The sequence below is a fragment of the Zalophus californianus genome, chromosome 7 (assembly GCF_009762305.2).
Source record: "Zalophus californianus isolate mZalCal1 chromosome 7, mZalCal1.pri.v2, whole genome shotgun sequence".
Lineage (NCBI taxonomy): Eukaryota > Metazoa > Chordata > Mammalia > Carnivora > Otariidae > Zalophus > Zalophus californianus.
In genome coordinates this window covers 144,708,412-144,731,624 of record NC_045601.1, presented here as the reverse complement: position 1 = coordinate 144,731,624, position 23,213 = coordinate 144,708,412, and the positions used below count along the sequence as shown (strand labels likewise).

The following is a 23,213-nucleotide window of genomic DNA, read 5'->3' as shown; positions in this document are numbered from 1 at the left end:
CTTTTTACAGAATTTTTTTTAGTTTGGTGTAGTTTCTCTTTGCTTGTGTTGCTTGTGCTTTTGATGTCATATCGAAAAGATCATTGCCAACACCAGCGTCAAGGAGCTTTCCTCCTAAGTTTTCTTCTAAGAGTTTTATGATTTTAGGTTTTAAGTCTGTAATCTATTTCAAGTTAATTTTCATGACCGGTATACAATAGGGGTTCATTTTCTTTATTCTGCATGTGATTATCTAATTTTCTTACCACCATTTTCTGAAGAGACTGTTCTTCACCCATTCTTTCCCCATTGAGTATTCTTGGCTCCTCTTTCAAATATTAACAGGCCAAATATGAGAGGGTTTATTTCTGGGCTCTCAATTCTGTTCCATTAATTTGTGTCTGTTTTTATGCTAGGACCATATTATTTTCATCACCATAGCTTTGTAATATAGTTTGAAATAAAAAAGTGTGATGCCTGCAGCTTTATTCTTTCTCAGGATTGCTTTGCCTTTTGGGGGTCTTTTGTGGTTCCATATGAATTTTAGATTGTTTTTTCTATTTTTGTGAAAAGTACCATTGGAATTTTGATAGGGATTGCACTGAGTCTATAGATAGCTTTGGGTAGTATGTACATTTTAACAATAGAAAGTCTTCAGATCGAGGCGCCTGGGTGGCTCAGTCAGTTAAGCGTCTGCCTTTGGCTCAGGTCATGATCCCAGGGTCCTGGGATTGAGCCCCTCATCGGGCTCCCTGCTCAGCGGAGAGCCTGCTTCTCCCTCTGCTCCCCCCACCCCTCATGCTCTCTTGCTCTATCTCAAATAAATACAATCTTTAAAAAAAATTCTTCTGATCCATGAACATGGGATACGTTTGTATTTATTTGTGTCTTCTGTGATTTTTTTTTCATCAGTGTCTTAGACTTTTCAGAGTAGAGATCTTTCACCTACTTGATTAAATTATTCCTAAGTATTTTGTTTTTGATGCTATTCTAAATGGGATTGTTTTCCTTCTTTTTTAGATACTTCCTTGTATAGAAACACCACTGATTTTTGTATGTTGATTTTGTATCCTGCAACTTTACTGAATTTGTTGATCTGACAGTGTTTTTGATGGAGTCTTTAAGATTTTCTCAGTATAATATGTCATCTGCAAACAGATAATTTTCCTTCTTCCTTTCTGATGTAGATGCCTTTTATTTCTTTTTGTTGCCTAATTACTCCAGTTAGGACTTCCGGTATCATGCTAAATGGAAAAGGTGAGAGTGGGCACCCTCCCCCTGTCCCGTATCTCAGAGGGAGATCTCAGCCTTTCACCATTGAGTATATGTTAGCTGTAGGGTTGTTATACCTGCTGTTATGCTGAGTTTGAGAAGTATTGGCATAACAGTTTCATACTGGGCTTGTCTTTGTTGGGGGGTTTTTGATTACTGGTTCAATCGCCTTACTCCTTATTGTTCTGTTCAGATTTTCTGTTAATTCATGATTCCATTTTATTGGGCATATGTTTCTAAGAATTTATCTATTTTTTATAGGTTGGTTACCCAGTTTGTTGGCCTAGCAGTTTCTTCTGATCCTTTGTATTTCTACAGTATCAGTTGTAATGTTTCCTCTTTCATTTCCGATTTTATTTAAGCTTTTTCTCTTTTTTTCTTAGTTTAGCTAAAAGTTTTTCAATTTTGTCTGCCTTTTCAAAAAGCCAACTCCTAGTTTCATTGATTTTTTTTGTTATTTTTCTGGTCTTTATTTCATTTACATCTGCTCTGATCTTTGTTATTTCCTTTTTTCTGCTAACTTGGGGCTTAGTTTGTTCTTCTCGTTCCTTGAGGTGTAATACAGGCTGTGTGTTTGAGATCTTTTTTCTTACTGTAGACATTTAGCACTACAGAATTCCCTCTCAGAGCTGCTTTTGCTACATCCCGTAGGTTTTGATATTTCGTTTCCATTTTCATTTGTTTCAAGATATCTTTTGATTTCCCTTTTGATTTCTTCTTTGACCCTTTTGGTGGTTCAGGAGTGTGTTATTTAGTGTCTACATGTTTGTGAATTTTCCAGTTTTTGATCTCTGGTTTCATACTATTTTTGTTGGGATAGACTGTGGGTATGATTTTGGTCTTCTTAATTTAGCAAAGTTAAGATCTATCCTGGAGAATGCTCCTGTGTCCTTGAGAAGAATGTGTATTCTGGTGGTGTTGGATAGAATGTTCTGTATATGTCTTTTAGGTCCATTTGGTCTAAAGTAGGTTCAAGTCCAGTTTCCTTGTTAATTTTCTGTCTGGATGATCTGTTCATCGCTGAAAGTGGGGTACTGAAGTCTTCTACTACTATGCATTGTTGTCTGTTTCTCCCTTGAGATCTGTTAGTATTTGCTTAACAGATTCAGGAGCTTTGATGTTAGGTACATATGTATTTATAATTATTATATTCTCTGAATGAATTGATTCCTTTATCATTATATAATGGCCCTTTTTGTCTCTACGGTTTGTGACTCTTAAGTCTTTTTTATCTGATATATGTATAACTACCTCTACTCTCTTTTGCTTTCCATTTGGATGCAATATCTTTTTCCATCTGTTTACTTTGAGCCTAGTGTGCCCTTAAAACTGAGTGAGTCTCTTCTAAGGCAGCATATAGTTGGGTCTTATTTTCTTTATCCATTCAGTTACTCTCTTCCTTTTGATTGGAGAATTTAGTCCGTTTATGTTTATTAGTAAGTAAGGACCTACTGATGCCTTAATAGTTATTTTCCGGCTGTTTTATACTTCCCAGGTTCCTTTCTTCCTCTTTTGCTGTCTTCCTTTGTGAATTGACCATTTTTCAGAGAGGTATGCTTTGATTTCCTTTTCTTTATCTTTTCTGTGTCTCCTGTAGGTTTTGCTATGTGGTTATCCTGGGGCTTACATAAGACATAGATAAAACATTTTTCAAGCTGATAACGAACTTAACTTCAACTACATACAAAAACTCCACCTTTTTACTGCTCCTCCCATTTTATGTCTTTGATGTCACAATTTATCTCTTTTTATATTTTGTATCTATTAATAAATTATTGTAGCTATAGTTATTTCTAACATTCTTGTCCTTTAACCCTTACATAAGAATTAATGTTGATGGGGCGCCTGGGTGGCTCAGTTGGTTAAGCGACTGCCTTCAGCTCAGGTCATGATCCTGGAGTCCCGGGATCGAGTCCCACATCAGGCTCCCTGCTCAGTGGGGGGTCTGCTTCTCCCTCTGACCCTCTTCCCTCTCATGCTCTCTGTCTCTCATTCTCTCTCTCTCAAATAAATAAATAAAATTAAAAAAAAAGAATTAATGTTGAACACACAACCGTATTACAATATTAGAGTGTTTTGAATTTGACTGTACACTTATTTTTACCAATGTGTTTTGTAATTTCATGTTTTCATGTTATTAATCAGCATCCTCTCATTTCAACTTGAAAGATGTCTTCCAGCATTTCTTGTGAAGCAAGTCTAGTGAACTCCTTCAGCTTTTGTTGTATAGGAATGTCTTTCTCTCCCATTTCTGAAGCACAGCTTTGCTGGGTAAAGTATTCTTGGTTTGCAGGTTTTTTTCTTTCAGCATGTTGAATACGTTATCCCATTCTGTCCTGGCTACAGTCTTTTGCTGAGCGGTCTGCCAATAGCCTGACATGGCTTCCCCTTAAATGGGAGGAATTTTTCTTTTCCTCTTCGTGCTTTTATAATTTTGTCTTTGATTGTAGACAGTTTCATCATAATGTGTTTTATTTTATTTTTTTTTAAGATTTATTTATTTGTCAGAGGGAACACAAGCAGGGGGAGCTTCAGGCAGAGGGAGAAGCAGGCTCCCCGATGAGGGACTTGATCCCAGGACCCCGGGATCATGACCTGAGCTGCTTAGCTGACTGTGCCACCCAGACGTCCCTATCATAATGTGTTTTAGAGAAGATATTTTTCACTGGAAATTATTTGGAGACCTGTGAGCTTTATGAACTTGGAGGTCCTGGTTTCTGCCAAGATTTGGGAAATTCTTAGCTATTATTTGTTTAGATAACCTTTCTGTCTCTTTTTCCCTCTATTCTTCTGGGACTCCAGTAATGTGTGGATGCTTCTTTTAATGGTATCCTATTATTTACATAGGAGTTCTTCATTCTTTTTCTCCTGTATTCTCCTCTGACTGGATAGTTTCAAATAACCTGTCTTCTGCCTCCCAGGTTCTTTCCTCTGCGTGGTCCAGTTGGCAATAGGTGTCTTCCATTGGCAGTTTTCCTTTCATTATGTTCTTTGGGTCTAGAATTTGTCTTGTTTTGCTTTATTGTTTATGATTTTATCTGTTAAACTTCGAATTTTGTATATTTCCCTAATTTCATTTAAATGTTTTTCTCTGTTATAGCTCACTGAGCATCTTTAAAACAACTATTTTGAATTTTTTTTTATCGTGTAAGTCATAAATCTCCCTTTCTTTAGGGCTAAAGGAAAATTATTGTATTCCTTTGGTGGTGTCATGTTTTCTTGATTTTTCATGTTTCTTGAAGTCTGGTGTTACATCTTTGCATTTGAAGAGGCAGTCACCTCCTCCTGTCTATACTTCCTGGCTTTGGGAGAAAATACCTTCTGTCAGCCCCGTTAGGGACTCTGAGGTGTTCTCAGATCTTCTGTGGATATGTCTGCCCCACTCTTCTTGTTGCCTTGTGGGGAGGATTTCCTAAAATTGTATGCCTTCTCTCAGTCCTGCAAAGCTAGGCCGGGTGCTGACAGACTCACATTTACTCTCCTTTGGTACTGAATACTCACGCTTTAGTGCTTTTCCCCCAATCCTGCAGAGTCAGGCTGGCCTGTGTGGGCTCACTAGCTGTCTCTGAAGTCTTGCTCTCACCGCCAATCAGGGATGTATCCAGGGAGCCAGCCACAGGGGGTGGGGTGTGTGTGTGCAGGTGAGGCATGCAGAGCCTGGGCGAATCTGCAGCTGAAGCATCCCCAGTGGCTCTTTGGCAGGCTTCCTGATGGAGTCCACGAAGTGGCTCGTAGGATCTGCGGTCCTTTGTTACCCTCCAGGACACTCACTGCTGTTCCCCCAGCTGCTCCCTTCCCCCCGCCCCCCAGGCACTCAGGACACTTCAGTATTCTGGTTGGATGAGAGGGAAGTGGGTCTTTTTGGTGGCATCCCACACAGCTAGGGAAGCTGAGTGCTCACACACTCCCTTTCCCCTGTGGGAGAAATAATGGGCCAAGAAGGTCTCTCTTGACACTGAGCTTTACCACCTTGGGGGTGGGGGCTGTGACACAGACAAAATGAAACTGCCTCTTACATCTTCAGTGCATCCAGTCCTGGGTTTTCTGTTTTTTTTTCATTCTTTTGTTGTTATTGTTGTTGTTTGTTTATTTGGCTTGCCCTTTTTTTTTTTTTCTTCTACCATGTATTGAAACTTCCCTGCTGGACTCTTGGACTTCCACAAAGACACTCTCATCCATGGGTGATGGTCTGTGTTCTTTGCAGGAAAGATGATAGAAGACTCTTATTTTGCCATGTTATCACTCCTCAGCGCTTTGCCTATTCTATCTTTTATAAATGTAAATCAGCCAAAATGGTTTTAAGTCCTTGCTTTTTTTCTTCTTGGGATTTTTCACAGTTGTATAGTTAGGATTACTTTTCATGTGCCTCTGTCCCTTAGAGTCATAATATTTGTAATATTTACTGAGCGTTTGTTATTGCCATTTACTATAACCAACATAGTTGGTTTCTGCAGGTCTCACTGTTGTTGGTTCTATTGGTTTCTGTTACTTGAAATCAGAAGCATCTTATCTGAGACATCTGTCTTGGTTCTGTTTTCCTAAAGTCTAGGTTACATATCTGTTCATGCACAACATTCCCTTCTGCTGTTAAAAACTCTAAAATCACACCTTCATTTTTTTCTCAAGATTTCTATTAGAAATCAGTTTTCCCTTACTGATCAAATCTTAAGTCGAGAATAATACATAGTTCCTTTTATTGCTTCCTCTGCTCTCTGAGAATTGGGCTTTCCTGTGAACCATTACTCTGAATAGGCCTCTCCAAGAGCAAAGTTTGTTTTTGTTTATTGACATATAAGTTACATATATTAAGTGCACTGATTTTTATGTATTATATACCAGTGGAATCACCACCCACGGCAAAATGTAGGATGTTTCTGATGCCCCAAAAGTTTCTGCCGTGCTCCTGTTCAGTTATTATTATCCCTCCAGAGTTATCCACTGGTCTAACTTCCATTACCATTGATCAGTTTGGTTGGCTTTTTTTATGTAAGCGGAATTATACATTTATGTATTCTTTTGTGTTTGGCTTGTTTTGCTCCGCATGATGAGGTACGTCCATGTTACTAGGTATATCAATACCTCATTCTTTTATATTGTTGAATAATATTCTGTTGTATGAAAATACTGTGGTTTATTTATCCATTCACCTGATAAAAGACATTTGGGTTGTTTCCCGTTTGGGGATATTATGAATACACTTGCTACAGACAGTCTTGTACAAGTCTCTGGGTGGTCATGAGTCCTGCCACAGGAGTGGAATTGCTGAATTCCGAACAAGCATTTGTTTACTTTAGTATATAACTGCCGAACAGTTTTCCTACGTGATTGATACATTTACTCCCCACAGCAATGCACAACGTTCCAGTTGCTCTGTATGCTTGCCAGCAGTTAGTATCGACCATGTCAGTTTAATTTTTAGATATTCTGGTGGGTAGGTAGTATAAGTAATTGTGCCATCGTGATATTTAATTTATGTTAATAGCAAAGTTTTAAAGGGCCTGTGAAGACTTTTGGGAAGTAATCGTATTATTTATTCAGATGTTGTTCATAGCAGAGAAAGCAGCAGAAATCTTTTGCTTCTTAATAAGGAACAGATTGAGTTGAAGGCTACTGTATGTGTCTAGGGACAGAGCTGTGAGCGTTGACATAACGCTTTACATCCTGAGTCTACTGATGAGGGTACCAGGCCCTAGTCAGCAGTTACCCTGTTTCTGTTTTTGGATTCGGAGAAGTAAAGGAAATGGCATAGTTCTTGCTATTTTCACGTGGAAAGATAATCTGGATTTAATAGCTTGCTGGTAATAGCTAATTTGGACACGATTCATTGTGGTTTCTTCTTCTTCTCCAGATCTGTCCTCTTCGGAGTCTGCCCTTCTCCAAGGGGAACATACTCTGCTCGCATCAGCCAGTTTTCAAGTAAGTTGGAATTCCTGAAATGCCATTTAGTCCTTAAGAGTGAATAGTGTATTTTCTGCTGTGGGGTATGTTCATTTAAAAAACCAATCCTGGGAATTCATTTTGGGCTCCCACCTGCCCAGTGACGTTTGAACCTCTGCCTCTCCAGCTTCACTAATACATTCACCACTTAACCTCCTGCTTCGTATCTTGTCACGCCCCAGCAGTGACAGGGCAAAGGAAGTACAAAATGGGATCCTTTACCTGAATAGACCAAATGACTGCTAAAAACCAGAACAGGTAAATATAAACAAAGCTAAATGAGTACCATGGAAATTTGAGAATGCAAAAATGTGTGGTCTGGAAGGGTCAGGAGAGTTTCAAGGGGTATGGGATTTGCACTACCTCTCACAGGATGGGGGACATTTGGATATTTAGACAAGTAATGTGGGAGGGACGGCATGGACTCTAGCTGACGGAGAAGATTTTGAGCAAAGGTTCACAACAATTAACGGATGTTACATAGGAATCAGAAAAATTGGGGGAGCTGGTTTATTTTGGCAGATGGTAAACAGATGAATAAATAAGTTGGAATATGACATTCCTCAAATGTCTAGATGAAAAGTTAAAGGCTTTTTTCTGTAGGCCATTTGTGAACCATTAATGTTTTTTTTTATTATTATGTTATGTTAGTCACCATACAGTATATCGTTCATTTTTGATGTAGTGTTCCATGATTCATTGTTTGTGCATAACACCCAGTGCTCCACGCAGAACGTGCCCTCTTTAATACCCATCACCAGGCTAACCCATCCCCCACCCCCTCCCCTCTAGAACCCTCAGTTTGTTTCTCAGAGTCCATCGTCTCTCGTGGTTCGTCTCCCCCTCCGACTTACTCCCCTTCAGTCTTCCCCTCCTGCTATCTTCTTCTTCTTCTTCTTTTTTTTCACATCTGTTGCATTATTTGCTTCAGAAGTACAGATCCGTGATTCATCAGTCTAGCCCACTTCACAGCGCTCGCCGTAGCACACACCCTCCCGAGGTCCGTCCCCCAGCCCCCCACCCCTCCCACCCCCCCCCATTAATGGTTTTTGAGGAAGAAAGGGACAGGGTACTGTTTTAGGAAAAACCAGTAACTGAGAATTTAGACAAAAACGGTGACCGTTGTTCCACCAGGTATAATTTACCTCAAGCCCTCCCTTATCAGGCTTTTTCTTAGACTTTTGCCCCTACTTCCTGTCCCACAATGTAATCATCTTATCAAAGAGATTACCCCAGTTCTTTCCACTTTGAGCTCAAGTACTTCTGGCATCACTTTATTTTTTCTTGACGTATAACGTGATAATAAACTACATGTATTTAAAGTGCGTAACTCAATACGTTTCGACATACACGTGCACCCGTGAAATCACCACCGCAATCAAGATCGTGAACACATCCAGTCAGAGAACATACTTTGTATGACTTGACTCTTTCTGAACTTGACACTCCTTTTGCCCTGATCTGGTAGATGAGCAGTGAGCACTTGAAAAGAATGTATGTTTTGCTTTTGTCGGCTAGAGGATTCTAAGAATGGATTAGTTTCCTTTTAGAAGCTTAACGACTGAAAACAACACATTTATTGTCTTACAGTCACAAAGGCCAGAAGTCCGAAATGAGCTGGCCGGGCTGCACTCCTCTGAAGGCTGTGGGCGGAATCTGTCCCCTCACCCTCCAGTTTCTGGAGGCAGCCTGGATTCATTGGCTTCTGTCGCAGTCCCCCATCCTCAGAGCCATCGGTGTGGCATCCTTAAATCTTTCTTCACATCTCCTGCTCTGTGACCTTCTTATAAGGACTCTTGATGACATTGGGCCCACCCCGGTAATCTGGGCTAACTTCCCCATCTTAAAAGTCCTCAACATGATCTCATTGGCAGTGCCTCTTGTTTTCGATAATTTCATAGTTTGGAGGATCCGGATGTGCCGTCTTTGGGAGGGGCCCGTATTCCGCACACGCAGAAGTCAGTTAGGTCAGGTCGGTTGAGCGTTGTTCAAATGCTTTATATCCTTATTGATTTTGTCTACTTGCTTTATCAAATGTGATAGGGATATTGAAATTTGGGGCTCTCATTATGTAGATTTGTGTGTTCTCCTTGCAGCTCTGTCAGTTTTTCCTTCATGTATTTTGAAGCTGCCACTCGATGCATAAACATTTGGGACTGTTATGTCCTCTTCATCAAGTGACCTTCCTTATCATTGAGAAATGAACTTTCTCTTGTTGGCCTTGAAGCTACTGTGATATCTGACAGTGTCAGCGGCGTATCTTCTTTCATCCTTTTGCTCTTAATTTACTTGTGTCTTCATATTTACATATAGGTAATATGTAGTTCATTGGGTTTTGCTTATTTCAGTCCAGTCTGGCAATCTGCCTTTTAATTGGGGTGTTGAGACCAATTACTTAATGTGATATTTACATTTAATGTGATTGTTGGTGTGATTAAGTCTATCATCCAGCTTTTTTTTTTCTGTTCATATTGCCTTCCTTCCCTTTTTCCTCCATTCTTACCTTTTTTTGGAAACTAAATATTGCTTAGGATTCCAGTTTATCTTCTTCATTAGCTTATTAGCCATAACCCTTTGTTATTTTATTTTTTAATTTTCTTTTTTAAAGATTTATTTATTTGAGAGAGCACTGGAGAGAGCAAGCACAAGGGGGGTGCAGAGGCAGAGGGAGACCCTGGGATCCTGGGACCCCGGGATCATGACCTGAGCCGAAGGCAGACGCTTAACTCCCTGAGCCCCCCAGGCGCCCCATGCCTTTGTCATATGTTGCTTAAGGTATACGTATTTATCGCCACTTACTTTCAAGTGATACTCCCCTTTGTGAACAGAAGAACCTTGCAGTAATGTTCTTCCACTTCTCTCCTCCCAGTGTTTAATGCCATTGTTGGCACAGGCTTTCCTTGTGCACATGTTGTCAACCCCACAATGCTTGTTATTTTTGTTTAAGCAATTATCATGTAAATAGTAAGAAAAAAATTATATCCACATACTTACTATTCTGGTGTTTTTCGTCTTTATGATGTCTATCAATGAGTGATAATTAGGGGTGATTTGACCCCGGGACGTTTGGCAGTGTTAGGAGACATTTTGGCTGTTAGGACTTCCTGGGACAGGCTCCTGGCTCCCAGTGGGTTGATGCCAGCGATGCTCTCCCCGCAATGATTTAAAAGAATGATTTGGTCCAAAATCATTCAATAACAACAAGGTTGAGAAACACTGGTTGTAGATCTGGTATCATTTTTTCTTCTGCATGAAGGGCTTCCTTAAGATTTCCACAGTGCAGTCCGCTGTTCATGAATTCTTTCCAGTTTTTATGTCTGAGGAAGTCTTTATTTTGCCATTGTGTTTCAATTCTCATTTGACAGTTTTTCTTTTTAGTATATAATGTTGTTGCTCCGTTTTCTTCTTGTTTGCATTGCTTCCAACGAAAAAGCTGCTGTCGTTTTTTATCTTTGTTTCTTTACATTTAATGTGTTTTTTTTTCCCTCTGGTTGCTTGTAAGATTTTTTCTAACACTGGGTTTGAGTTACTTGATTAAGATGTGCCTCAGTGTAGATTTGTGTCTCGTATGCTTGCAGTTTATTGAGTTTCTTAGACCTCTGAACCTTCATCAAGTTCAGAAAATAATGAGCTATTATTTCTTCAAATGTTTTTTTCTGCTGCTCTCCCCTCGTTTTGTTTTCAGGGACTCCCGTTGCACACATACTGGGCCACCTGAAGTCCCTGGTGCCATCTCTCTCTCTCTCTTTTTTTTTTTTAAAGATTTTATTTATTTGAGAGAGAGAGTGAGCCCAAGAGGGGGGAGGGTCAGAGGGAGAAGCAGACTCCCCACTGAGCAGGGAGCCCGATGCGGGACCTCTGGGATCATGACCTGAGCCAAAAGCAGTCGCTCAACCAACTGAGCCACCCAGGCATCCTGCCAGCTCTTTTTATAAATTCTTGTCTTCTGTCTGTTTTACTTTTGATATTTTCTGTTTTGTTGTCTTTGAATTTACTTTTTTCTTCTTCAATGCCTGATGTGCCATGAAGACTATTCAGTATGCTTTTCATCTCCAAACGTTCTCACTTTTAGCTCTAGATATTCCATTAAGGTCTTTTTAAAAAATGTCTTCCGTGTCTCTCTTAAACTTTTTTTTTTTTTTAAAGATTTTATTTATTTGACAGAGAGAGACACAGTGAGAGAGGGAACACAAGCAGGGGGAGTGGGAGAGGGAGAAGCAGGCTTCCTGCTGAGCAGGGAGCCCGATGCGGGGCTCGATCCTAGGACCCTGGGATCGTGACTGAGCCGAAGGCAGATGCTTAATGACTGAGCCACCCAGGAGCCCCTCTATTAACTTCTTGAACATGCGGAATATAGTCATAATTTTTAATGTTCTCATCTGTTAATTTTAGCATCTGTGTTAGTTCTGGGTTGGCTTTAATGGATTATTTTTTTTCCTCATTATAGGTTGTATTTTCCTGCTTCTCTGTAGACCTGATAATCTTTGATTGAATGGCAGACACTGTAAATTTTACTTTATTGGGTTCTGCATACTTTTGTGTTGAGCCTTATTCTGGGATTAAGTTACTTAAAACAGTGTGTTTGTTTCATATCTGGCTTCTAAGATGTATTAGGTGAAGCAGAACAGTGTGTAGTGTAGGGCCGCCTGGTCCCACCGTTGGGGCCCCGCCTTCCTGAGTATTGGAACCAGCGTCTAATGAATGTGAAATTTGCCAGTTTGGCTGATGGGAACAGAAACTCTATTTCCAGCCCTTTTTGAGCACCGGTACTGCTCCCTTGAATCCTTCTGGGTGATTGTTCCCCTGCCTCGGTGGTCTCATCACACCCACGCACTGATGGGTACTTCACTGAGTACTCGAGTGGGAACCTCTGCAGTTCTCGTTGCTTCTTTCCTTGTGCAGCTTTCATCTGCAGTCCCGTGACCTCGAGTCCCCCTGATTTTCCCGAACTCTAAGCATTCTCTCTCAGTTCGGGGAGTCTGTTGGGCAGCCTCCGGGTGCCCCCTGTCTGCACCCTGGCCTGGAAACTCAAGGCAATATGCTGGAGCAGTTGTGTGACTCACCTCATTGGTTTACTGATTCTTAGGGATTGCTGTTCTTTGTTGTAGGAAACTCATTGTCTTGGAAACTTGTTTCCTTTGTTTTGTCTGGAATTTTTTGGTTATTTCACGTAGGAGTGTGGATCCAATCTTGTTAATTTTATCTTGACCACAGCTTGATCCTTTTGAGGTTGTTTTCTTTGAATTTATTACCCTTTATTCATATCATAAGTTTTATTAGGGCCGATCTAGCCCAACCTCACTCTGGGACTATTTCTCAGGGGCCCCATGACCACCGTGTACCTCAGTGATCTGCTAGAATGCCTCACCCAATGCAGTGGCATGACTTAGGGCTAAAGATGATTACTACAAAGGACATGAAACAGGATCAAGAAGGAAAAAAGATCCTCGCAAGTGAAATCCAGAGAAATCTGGTGCAGGCTTCCTAGTCTTCCCTCTGTGAGGGTCGCATGGAGGCCCTTTGTTTCTAGCTGTGAGAATGTCTCTCCCCGGGGAAGCCTGCTTGAGCCCTGGAGTCCAGAATTCTTAGAAGGAGCTGACCCCTCTGGCAGGCACCTCCTGTCGGGCAGCTATGGGGCAGACCCCCGACGAGGCACCGTCCTGCAGGAAATCTTCGTGTGTGCTTGAAACAGTGCGGACAGTTGGGGACATCACCCTCCAGGTGCACTGGGACACTCTTGGTGCGTGACGACGTAAGCCTTAGTTTTGACGGCGTAAGGCTTGGAAGCGTGGATCCAGTTCTCCCTGTTGATCAGTAAGGATCGAACAGACCAGACTCACGGCTGCACTTTCCTCCTGGGTGCACTGGCCTTGCTGCGGAAGGTGCTGGAATGGTCTGCGTGTCTGTCTTCACACTGGGTTCTGTCCTCTGTGACTTCCTCTTGCCCGTGGAAGCTGCGGTGCTTCCACCAGATTAATGAACTTCCTCTCCTGCATCTGCCCCATAGATGCCCTGCATCCGCAGTCCCGAGCTGTCACCTTCATGTCCTCGGCTCTGTCTGACCGCTGTTCTTGAGGGGCCCTGCCTCCCTGCTCTGCAGCCTGGGGAGCCTGCTGGCAGGGTGCCGAGGGGGCTTGGGGTCATGTCATGGTCTCCCTTCTCTCAGGGTCACTGTTCTGTCCCGCTGCTGTTCAAATACGGAAACCGTTGTTCCAGATCGTTCAGTGGGGTAGCTCGTGACACCGCAGAGCTAGTCCACTTGCTCCTGTGTTAGAAACAAATCTTACGAGTTGACTTACCAATTTTAAAACAAAATTAACTCACCCAGTTTTGAATACAGACTAAAGAATAAGTAGTAGGACGCCCCCTGTACCGCCTCCATCTCCCACCGATGATACTTGGTAATGTCGTCTTTCGGGTTTTCTCTGTCATTTACATATAAACCTTCCTTTTCATAAAAATAAAAGGATCACGCCACATATACCATTCTTAATATCACACGTATTTCCTAATCAGTGCATAGAAAGAGACGTCATTTTAAAATGTCCACAGAAAGCGCTTTAGTAGGGATACGCCGTACATTCGTCAACTGCGATCCTACTAATGGACATTTAAGTTTGCCTTTTATCCTCCAGAGGGCTGCAGGGTGCTTGTGCTATGTCTTTGCCCTCGGCGGTGCTTCTGGACAATCAGTTCCCCCCAGCAACAAAACTGGACTGGGTGATAGGTGCATTTATAAGTTTTGATGGCTCCTGTCCTGTCAGACTGCCCCCTGGGTGGACAGAGCGAGGTTCCGTCCCTGCCACGCCACCCACATGTGCTTCTGGGCCTCGCCCCCTCCATGTTTTACGTGGAGCATTCTCTTGTGGCTCATTTGACACTGTCACTGTCACCCACTGTCGTGGGTGAATTGCTTGTTTGGGTTGTTGGCTTTTTTGTTATTGTTGTGGGTTCATCTCTTTTGCTATTTATGGGAATTCGGAATATTGCCTTTTGTTTATGGTTTATTTTAGAAGTTTTGCATTTTTATGTGGTTATATCTGTCAGTCTCTTTGTCTTAGGATTTTTTGCTTTCTGTATTTCAAGCTTATGAACGCTTTTATTCTGTTTTTGCTTTTTTTTTTAAATTTTACTCCAACAGAAATTTTCATGTGTGCCATGAAAGTAAGAAACTCATTTAAATTTTTTTCTCAGTCATTTGTTATGACAATATTTAGTGACTAATTCATCTTATTTTAACTAATTTGACAGCTGCTTAATCCTATTCAGTTCTTATAATCCTGGGTCTGTTTCATTGAGTTTTATTCCATACTAGGCACTCTCTTTTACCTTATCTCTTGGTACATTTTAAAATGTGGTAGGGCAAGTCTCCTCTGAATTCTTTCAAAACTATTTTTGGTTATTAAACATTGTAGGTAGGTAAGGCGTTTTATTGATATTGGTATAGGTATGCTATCAATACTTTGTGTATCTTAGAACACAGAGATGATGATGAACTACAACAGGGCCAACACGGACTTAGCACCAGTTGTATGCCAGGCCCTAAATGAAGCATTTCATGTTGAACATTTCTTACTAATTTCTCACAGTCACCCTGTGCGTGAGGTACTGTTTTTATATTCATTTCACAAAGAAGAAACATCAGGGTCATTTCTCGGATAGCCCCATGGCTGTCTTGCCTTCGTTCTGTCCGTACCGCAAACCTCACCCCTCTCTCAGGTGAAGGCTCTATGGCTAAGGACAAATCTGTTTGGTATTTCAGGAATCCGTGACCTTCAAGGATGTGATAGTGGACTTTACCCAGGAAGAATGGAAACAGCTAGATCCTGTCCAGAGAGATTTGTTCAGGGATGTGACACTGGAAAATTATACACACCTGGTCTCCATAGGTAAGGATGATTTCTCAGTATCTCAGGGTGTGGAGGAAGAGGGGTCTCTTGTGCTTAGGTGAGTTTTTGCCTTTAATGAAGTTAAGGAACCTAAGATTCCTAAATTTTGAAAGGCTTTGAAAAGGTTTCTACTCTCCTAGCAAGTAGAAGTACAAACTAGTAACTTCTCTGAGCCCACATTGGTTCCCAAATTATACTATGGGGATTTGTAACATCAAGGCTTTATGTGCTATTCACTGCTCTCGGATTTGTCTCATGTAGGACTTTCCTCCTACTGTAATCAGGCACCTTTTTTCCCCCCGTGAGCAGGACTCCAAGTTTCCAAACCTGATGTGATTTCCCAGTTAGAGCAAGGGACGGAGCCATGGATCGTGGAGCCTGGCATCCCAGTAGGTTCTTTGGGAGGTAAGTAATGGATACCCGCTCGGTGAGTATCATTAACTCTAACCATTAGCCTGATAAGAGATTTTATGTCTGAAATACAGATGTATTTGCTTCTCTTTACCATCTCCCGTGGAGAAATGAGAATCCATCTGGACTCTTGGGGCTTTGTCAAAACACTAATGGTCTCAACATATATTCTATTTTGATACTCCTTTCAGAGGCGGTATCCTTCCTGCTTTTTTTCTGAAGGCAGCCTCTTGACCTGGACTCTGGATTCCATCTTTTCCCACCTCCTTTGGGACCCTGGTCTCTTAATTCGCACCTCACTTTTCAGCCCTTACCGCTTGTTTGTTTTGGATCTCCAGGCTTGATGACTAGTACTTTCAAACAGAAATAGTACCCTAAATTTCCAGATGCTTTTACTCAACACTCTTCATCCTGTTGGCCACCATCCAGTCTGTCACCTCGCTTTCCCAGCCAAACTCTACAAAAGTCAGTTCCATACCTGCAGTCTTCATTTTTTATCACCTGTTTCTTAAGCTTCTGACTCTACAACTTAATCTAAGACTATCCCTGAAATTGTGAATAACTTTCTTGTAGATCATGAATTCCCAAAGTGCACAGAGAGGCGCTTCAAGGATCTGACCCTGAAAAAATATACAGACTTAGTCTCGCTAGGTGAGGGATAGATCTCCAAAGTCAGTGAGGTGGAGCAGGGGTTCTTTTTATGGGGAGGAAAAAAAAAGTACTCCATGTTCAAATTTGAGAATTGTTGGGTCATCAAAATTTTAGCAGGTTTCTTACTGAAAGACCACTCAGAGATTTCTTAAATACGTAATTGGGTGGTATGAATTTCCAACAGTGTTGCATAGCCTGTAACATTCTTCCTCCCCCGCCGCCCCAACCGTGAAGCCTTTTCATACTGCATCTTTAAAATCTTCCTCTTAGAAGACGGTTTCTCAGAACACAGTTTAGAAAAGTGATTTTTTAGAAAAATTAAGAGCTTTATTAAGTCATGCTTAACTTTTGGAAAAAAGTTGTCAGGTTTTACTACAAATTAAAGTTTTTAAAAATCCCAACTTGAGCAGATAGAAAGCAATTTTAAAATATTTAACTGTGTACTGAAAAATCCTAGGTTTTTCACAAAATGCTTTAGTCATTACCAAAGAGAGATTTATTTAGGTAAAAATAACACTAGACGCCTCCTGTTACGTAGATAACGTAGATGATCCCAGGGATCCGGTCGGTAGGCAGAAGACAAACACTTGAAATATTTGGCCCTATTCCTTGGTTGACTTCTTACTATGGAATGAGACATGATGGTAGTCTTGGTAAGCTGGCCTCTCACCCCTAGCCCTGCGCTTTTCAGCATCCAGAGTGGACTCATTCTCAACTGCGGATTTGGCTGTTTTTATCTCTGTAAGAACAACGTGCAGCTTCACAGACACGTGCGGGTAGTTGGGAGTTGTAGAAGCACCCACAGTGAGGTGGCTGCTCATCCTGGGCCTTGTCTGGGTTCCTCTCCTTACCTTCCTCATGCCATCTCCTCTGGGCCGGTGGAGACCTGGCCCCTGCGGGATCCTGACCGGTAGCCCTGACCCGTGCTGTGTCTCTCGGGTCCCAGCGCGCAGGGGTGTGGCAGTGTTGTGGTCGAGGCCCACAGCTTTGCTTTAGTAAAGTGAGAATTCCTTTCTGCAGCAGGAATGGTGCTGCTCAGTCTGGCCTTCTGGAACTCTCTCCAGTCCTTCATTCTTTGCCCCACCACGGATCTAAGACATGACAACGTGGATAACGTTTGTGGCCTTCTTCTGCCCCTTAGAGCTGGACACCCTTTTCCTCTTTAACAGCCTCAGACCCCATGATCTCTGTGTTCCTCACTGTGGAATACTTCCAGAAGGTATTCTTCATGGCCAAGTGCTGTACAAATAGGTCTTTCTTGGTGTTAGTCCGTTAGTGGAAACACACCCATTTCTTGTACTGCACAGCTGGCCATTCCCCCGACTCTTCGGGTCTGTGCTGGGGGAGCTCAGCTGTTCGGCTTCGGCCTCGGCTTCCAGACGCCACACCCGTAGCCAGGGCGCCCGGGATGGAGGGGGCGGAGGCTGTCCTGCATCTCTGCCTCCCAATGCCCGCTGGCAGTGACGATGGTGGTGATAGTGGCCCTCCTGTCACCAACAGAACCACAGAAATGTGTAATTAAGCTGCTTGGTTTCTTTACTGAATCTACCAGCATTGACTCCCCTGCTGCGTGTAGCTGTCGCCTCCCTGGGCTTGAGCAGCACTCCGCCCCCCGGTTATGCGCCTGCCTGCCTGTCCCTCTGCTGCCTTTCTGCAGTAAGTTTGACCCCGCCCGTCACCCTGTCTTTCAGGGTCTCCCCTGCCCTCTTTTTTTCTCAGACATTCCCGTGGTTTCTCCTACCCTCTGCTCCCTTTTTAGTGCCGATCCCTCCTCTCCTCTATCTGAACATCTGGGTGGTTCTACTTTTGGCATCTTCCACCCCCACAAACACCACTGCAGTCTGGTCCCTCAGTTCTCTTCCGGATTCTCAGAATGCCTGGAGTTGAACTTGCTGTCTTCCTCCCTTAAAGTCTGTCCTCTGCCTGCACCTTTCCCATTCCTGGCAGAGATGTAACTGTTCCCTCAGTGTGCCCGGCTAACGACCGTGGTCCCGGTTAGCCAGGGCTTCCCTAGTTGTCCTCACTTGAAATCTTTGTTCTCAGATTTTTGTTTGCTGCTCGTTGGCAAGGAATCCGCGTTCAGACTTGCTTTCGTCTGTTGGTGTCTCCTGGGCCATCTCTCATCCCTATGGTCAGCTTCTAATTTAACTATTATGTTCCTGGTTCTTCAAGATTATCTATGAAACTGAGTGAGACATTCTCTTGCCACTTCGTGTTTTATTTATCATTATCCTTCGCTCTTTCCAACTTTCTCCCCAGATATAATTGGCTACACTTGAAAACCCTCAAGATTTCCTAAGGGCTTTCTTTTTAGCTTCATTAGGTCCTTCCCACAACAGCAATTATTTGTTCCCTTCTATTTAGAGAACAGAGACATTCTCTTTATCTTTCAGACTGCGAGACAAGACCAGAAAATAGCAGTTCAGTCCGAGTGCTGAACATCTCTGGGGAGCAGCCAAGTCAAGAGGCAGTAGTGGAAAGACACAAAAGGGATGATCCTTGTAGTTCTAACTCTTTAGAAAGCTGGGGGTGTGGAAGCAGTGTGGAGAAGCATCAGGCAAACCACCAGACACGGGCAAGAGAAATAAAAATCACTGAAAAGACAGTACCCACCTGGGAGAGAGGCCCTGTAACTAAGGACTCTGAAAAACGCATCAGTGTGAGTTCAAACCTTGTAACACAAGAAAAATCTCCAGAAGAGACCTCTACTAAAACAAGCGCCAAACAGAATACAAACCCAGTTAAAAAAGAGAAATCTTGTAAGTGCAACGAATGTGGGAAAGCTTTTAGTTATTGTTCAGCTCTCATTCGCCATCAGAGAACACATACTGGAGAAAAGCCCTACAAATGTAATGAATGTGAAAAAGCCTTCAGCCGGAGTGAAAACCTTATAAACCATCAAAGAATTCATACTGGAGATAAACCGTATAAATGCGATCAGTGTGGAAAAGGCTTCATTGAGGGTCCATCTCTTACTCAACATCAAAGAATTCACACTGGAGAAAAACCCTATAAATGTGATGAATGTGGGAAAGCCTTTAGTCAGAGGACCCATCTTGTTCAGCATCAGAGAATTCATACTGGCGAGAAACCATATACTTGCAATGAGTGCGGAAAAGCCTTTAGCCAGAGAGGCCACTTTATGGAACATCAGAAAATTCATACAGGAGAAAAACCTTTTAAATGTGATGAATGTGATAAAACCTTTACCAGGAGCACACACCTCACTCAGCATCAAAAAATTCATACCGGCGAGAAAACCTATAAATGTAATGAATGTGGGAAGGCCTTCAACGGGCCCTCGACGTTTATCCGCCATCACATGATCCACACTGGGGAGAAGCCGTATGAGTGCAATGAGTGTGGGAAAGCCTTCAGTCAGCACTCGAACCTCACTCAGCATCAGAAAACACACACGGGGGAGAAACCGTACGACTGTGCCGAGTGCGGGAAATCCTTCAGTTACTGGTCATCCCTCGCTCAGCACCTGAAAATCCACACCGGAGAGAAACCGTACAAATGCACCGAGTGTGGCAAGGCCTTCAGTTACTGTTCCTCCCTGACTCAGCACCGGAGAATCCACACCAGAGAGAAGCCTTTCGAGTGCACCGAGTGCGGGAAGGCTTTCAGTTACCTCTCCAACCTCAATCAGCATCAGAAGACGCACACCCAGGAGAAAGCGTACGAGTGTAAGGAGTGTGGAAAAGCCTTTATTCGGAGTTCATCTCTGGCCAAACACGAGAGGATCCATACCGGCGAGAAGCCCTACCAGTGTCACGAGTGCGGGAAAACCTTCAGTTACGGCTCATCCCTCATTCAGCACAGGAAAATACACACTGGGGAGAGACCATACAAGTGTAACGAATGTGGGAGAGCCTTCAACCAGAACATCCACCTCACACAGCATAAGAGAATTCACACAGGCGCAAAGCCTTACGAGTGTGCCGAGTGCGGCAAAGCCTTTCGGCACTGTTCCTCTCTTGCTCAGCATCAGAAGACTCACACCGAAGAGAAACCCTACCAGTGTAACAGATGTGAGAAGGCTTTCAGCCAGAACTCTCACCTGACTCAGCACCAGCGCATCCACAGCGGAGAGAAGCCGTACAAGTGCACCGAGTGTGACAAGGCCTTCAGCCGGAGCACCCACCTGACGGAACATCAGAACACGCACACGGGGGAGAGACCTTACAACTGTCACGAATGCAGGAAGACTTTCAGCCAGAGCACGTACCTCATCCAGCACCAGAGGATTCACTCAGGGGAGAGACCCTTCGGGTGTAACGACTGTGGGAAGGCCTTCAGGTACCGTTCTGCGCTCAACAAACATCAGAGACTGCACCCGGGCATATGACTCTTCCGGGAAGTCCGCGTTGTCCTTTGGTTAAGTACCGAGGAATCAGAGTGAAGTAAGCGAACTGCTCAAAATATTTTTACTTTTCACCATCCACTATGGCATGGAAAGGACGCAAAGGGCTGAAGGAATCCAATGATGTTGTTGTTAAGCAACTCGGTGACATTGGAAAATTCAACTGTTTTAAGTTTCAGTTTGCTCTGTGAATGAGGATCTGGAGTAGATGGGTTTCAGGACTTTGGAGTTTTATATTCCAGTTTTGTATGTTCACGATATATTCTTGATTAGGATTACTGTACATCAGCATTTTGCTGTGTTGCATCTACAGTGTGTATATTTATGCATGTTTTGCTAATAGAAAGCATTTGTGCTTCAGTAACTAGACGGGGGATCTATTATGCTCCTGTTCTAATGCATTTAAGTTAAGTAACTGCTTCCTAATAAAAAGAATTAAAAAGCATTCTTAAATTAATAATTCATTAGTATATACTGGCTTACCTCAGGGCAAGGATTAAACCTTCCTGTTCCTATTTCTTTTAGTATGTTTTAGCATCCTAGGAGTTTATCACAACTACAGAGATCCTCCTCTGTAGCGAAACCAGTGTTATTTAACCCTCATTGAAGAGTGCAGTCACTTCAGGAACTTTGCTGCTAAGGCCCCACCCTCGGAGACTAATTTAACTGGCCTAGTGGGTGGGGACCAGGCTTCAGTATTTATTTTTAAACTCCTAATGTGCAGCCCAGAAAGAACAACTGGATTAGATGACCCACTCCTTTAGTCAGTAGCTTCCAGTGGCTCCTCCTAGAAGCCTCACATAACTTGTACACGTAATTTCGACTGTCATCTTGTTTCATAAGTTGGGTTCTCATGCTCTGGGAGGTAGGGTTAATTTATTTCCTCACCAAAGTGCAGAAATTAAACCGCTGTGTAAAGGTCATCTTACCTGCTTTTCCTTGGCCCCAGATACCAAAGGCAGGTGACAGTGTTAACGACCTCCCTGGCCGTGTGTGGCTCCGGCCTGCACGGCCATTTGAGGCAGACCCGGTCAGGGTAATGTGCGAGCCAGGAATCCATATGGGCTGAGCCCAGAAGAGACAGGCCCCTTTGATTTCTTCCAGATCTAGTCAAATTACCAGGTAGCTCTTTTCTGGGCAACTAACGACTTCCCAGCTGGGCCTTGAGAATGGAGAGCTCAGAACAGAGGGTAGCAGAGCAAAGTTCTAGACTCTCCTACAGCAGGGTTTGTGGGGAGTGGGTGCTGCAGATTCTCACAAGTGAAAAAAAAACCAATGTAGTCTTCTTGGCTTTTATAAATGCCAGGGACCTACACTGGAGTCTTGTCCCCTCCTCAAGTGGAGGTGCCAGACAGTGAAAAACAGATTGAATTCAGGAAAAATGTAGCCATTTTAAATCTCACGACCTTATCCTGTTGTAATTTGGAACATCTGTAAAGGAATGCCACCTTGGTATTTCATAACCTCTCAAGGCTTCCATCGTGGGGGTTAGAGTCCCCCCACCTCGGAGGTGGGGACGGGCAGGGCACGGAGTAAGCTTGGGGTGGGGTCGGAGCCCCCCCACAGGGCAAGGAAATGAAGCGTCTGTACCTGCGTGAAGGGTCCTCTCGTGTCAGAGGAGACCCCCAGATGGAAAACACCACAGTCTGGGATGCGAGGACGCCTGTCCTTGTGCCACCAGTTCCTAAATGAAGGAGTAGAATTTATGTGGAAATGTGTCACCAACCTTGAAAGATCCCACTTTGTTCCACTCATCACAGATGCCGTCAGGTCCAGAGCACCCGGAGCGTATGGTCACTGCCCAGCTCACTTCCTCTGCTTGCCTGTCCCCCATCTGCCCAGATCTCTCCCCGATCATACCGGCCTGCAGGACGCAGAAGCAGAGGCCCTCCGGAGGTTGGCATGACCTTCGTTTCTTTATCTTCTTTTTGAGTAGCTCCAGAAACCCTCTTTATTATTTGTCCCAGAACACATCCCACGTCCCCAGGGGGGCAGATTTGCAACTGCCGCTTCTGCTCAGACACCCTAATCCTACACGGTGGTGGTGAGTGAAGGTGACCTGAGCTGCCCCCTCGCCATGTACATTCCTCCCTCCCCCCCATCTTAAGAGCCGAGAGAGGAAGTTCCTTCGAGTGGTTTCTTAGTCCTTTTTTCTTAATTGTGTCACTTATATGCCACAAACATCTATAAAGTAACTGTATGGATAATAACATGCTCTATCCCACTATGTCTTACTAGACGGCAAAGTAAAATTAAAATCTAAAGAGGAAAACTGGAAGTTAGAAGTTCTAGCCTTTTCCTTGAACTTATAACCAGCCCAGAAAGCTAGGAGTTCAGTTTACCTTAGAGGTGTACCATCCACTGACAAGCTGCCCCAAAATAAAAGGGTCTCAGAAATAACCAATAAAACCAGACAATATGAGACGAGAAATTCTCTACTATTTACAAAAAATTCTATGACCTTCATAATGTAGTTTCTTCGGGTGTTTCAGCGTCCAAGACTGAGCATGTAAAGACCACACATTTTTCCCTCAGTCCTAGACTGGCAATTTCCTTATCTGCCACCAGATTATAGATAAAGGGCCACCTGACCAGGTTTTTGTCAAATACGTTGTTGGGGGGAAAGGGGAAATATCAATAACCTCATCATTCTTACACATTTGGGTCTTCAGGGCCGCCTGGGTGGCTCAGTTGGTCAAGCGGCTGCC

General features: G+C 43.2%; 1 protein-coding gene and 1 long non-coding RNA gene across 6 annotated transcripts in view; one reads left to right on the top strand and one right to left on the bottom strand.

Moving 5' to 3' along the window:
- Nucleotides 1-20,952, top strand: part of ZNF184 (zinc finger protein 184) — a 28,698-nt gene extending 7,746 nt beyond the window's left edge. For all 5 annotated transcript variants that reach the window (XM_027602159.1, XM_027602158.1, XM_027602155.1 and 2 more), the window contains exons 3-6: nucleotides 7,100-7,167; nucleotides 14,951-15,077; nucleotides 15,387-15,482; nucleotides 18,533-20,952. In XM_027602159.1, the coding sequence (XP_027457960.1) occupies nucleotides 7,100-7,167; nucleotides 14,951-15,077; nucleotides 15,387-15,482; nucleotides 18,533-20,490 (2,249 nt within the window). In that variant the 3' untranslated portion in view covers nucleotides 20,491-20,952. The remainder of the gene's footprint in view (nucleotides 1-7,099; nucleotides 7,168-14,950; nucleotides 15,078-15,386; nucleotides 15,483-18,532) is intronic.
- LOC113926904 lies at nucleotides 17,586-23,213 on the bottom strand. Its single transcript, XR_003521444.1, has 3 exons — nucleotides 23,162-23,213; nucleotides 22,096-22,189; nucleotides 17,586-17,626 (listed from the first exon to the last, which is right to left on the bottom strand). It is a non-coding gene; the product is annotated as an uncharacterized LOC113926904 (long non-coding RNA).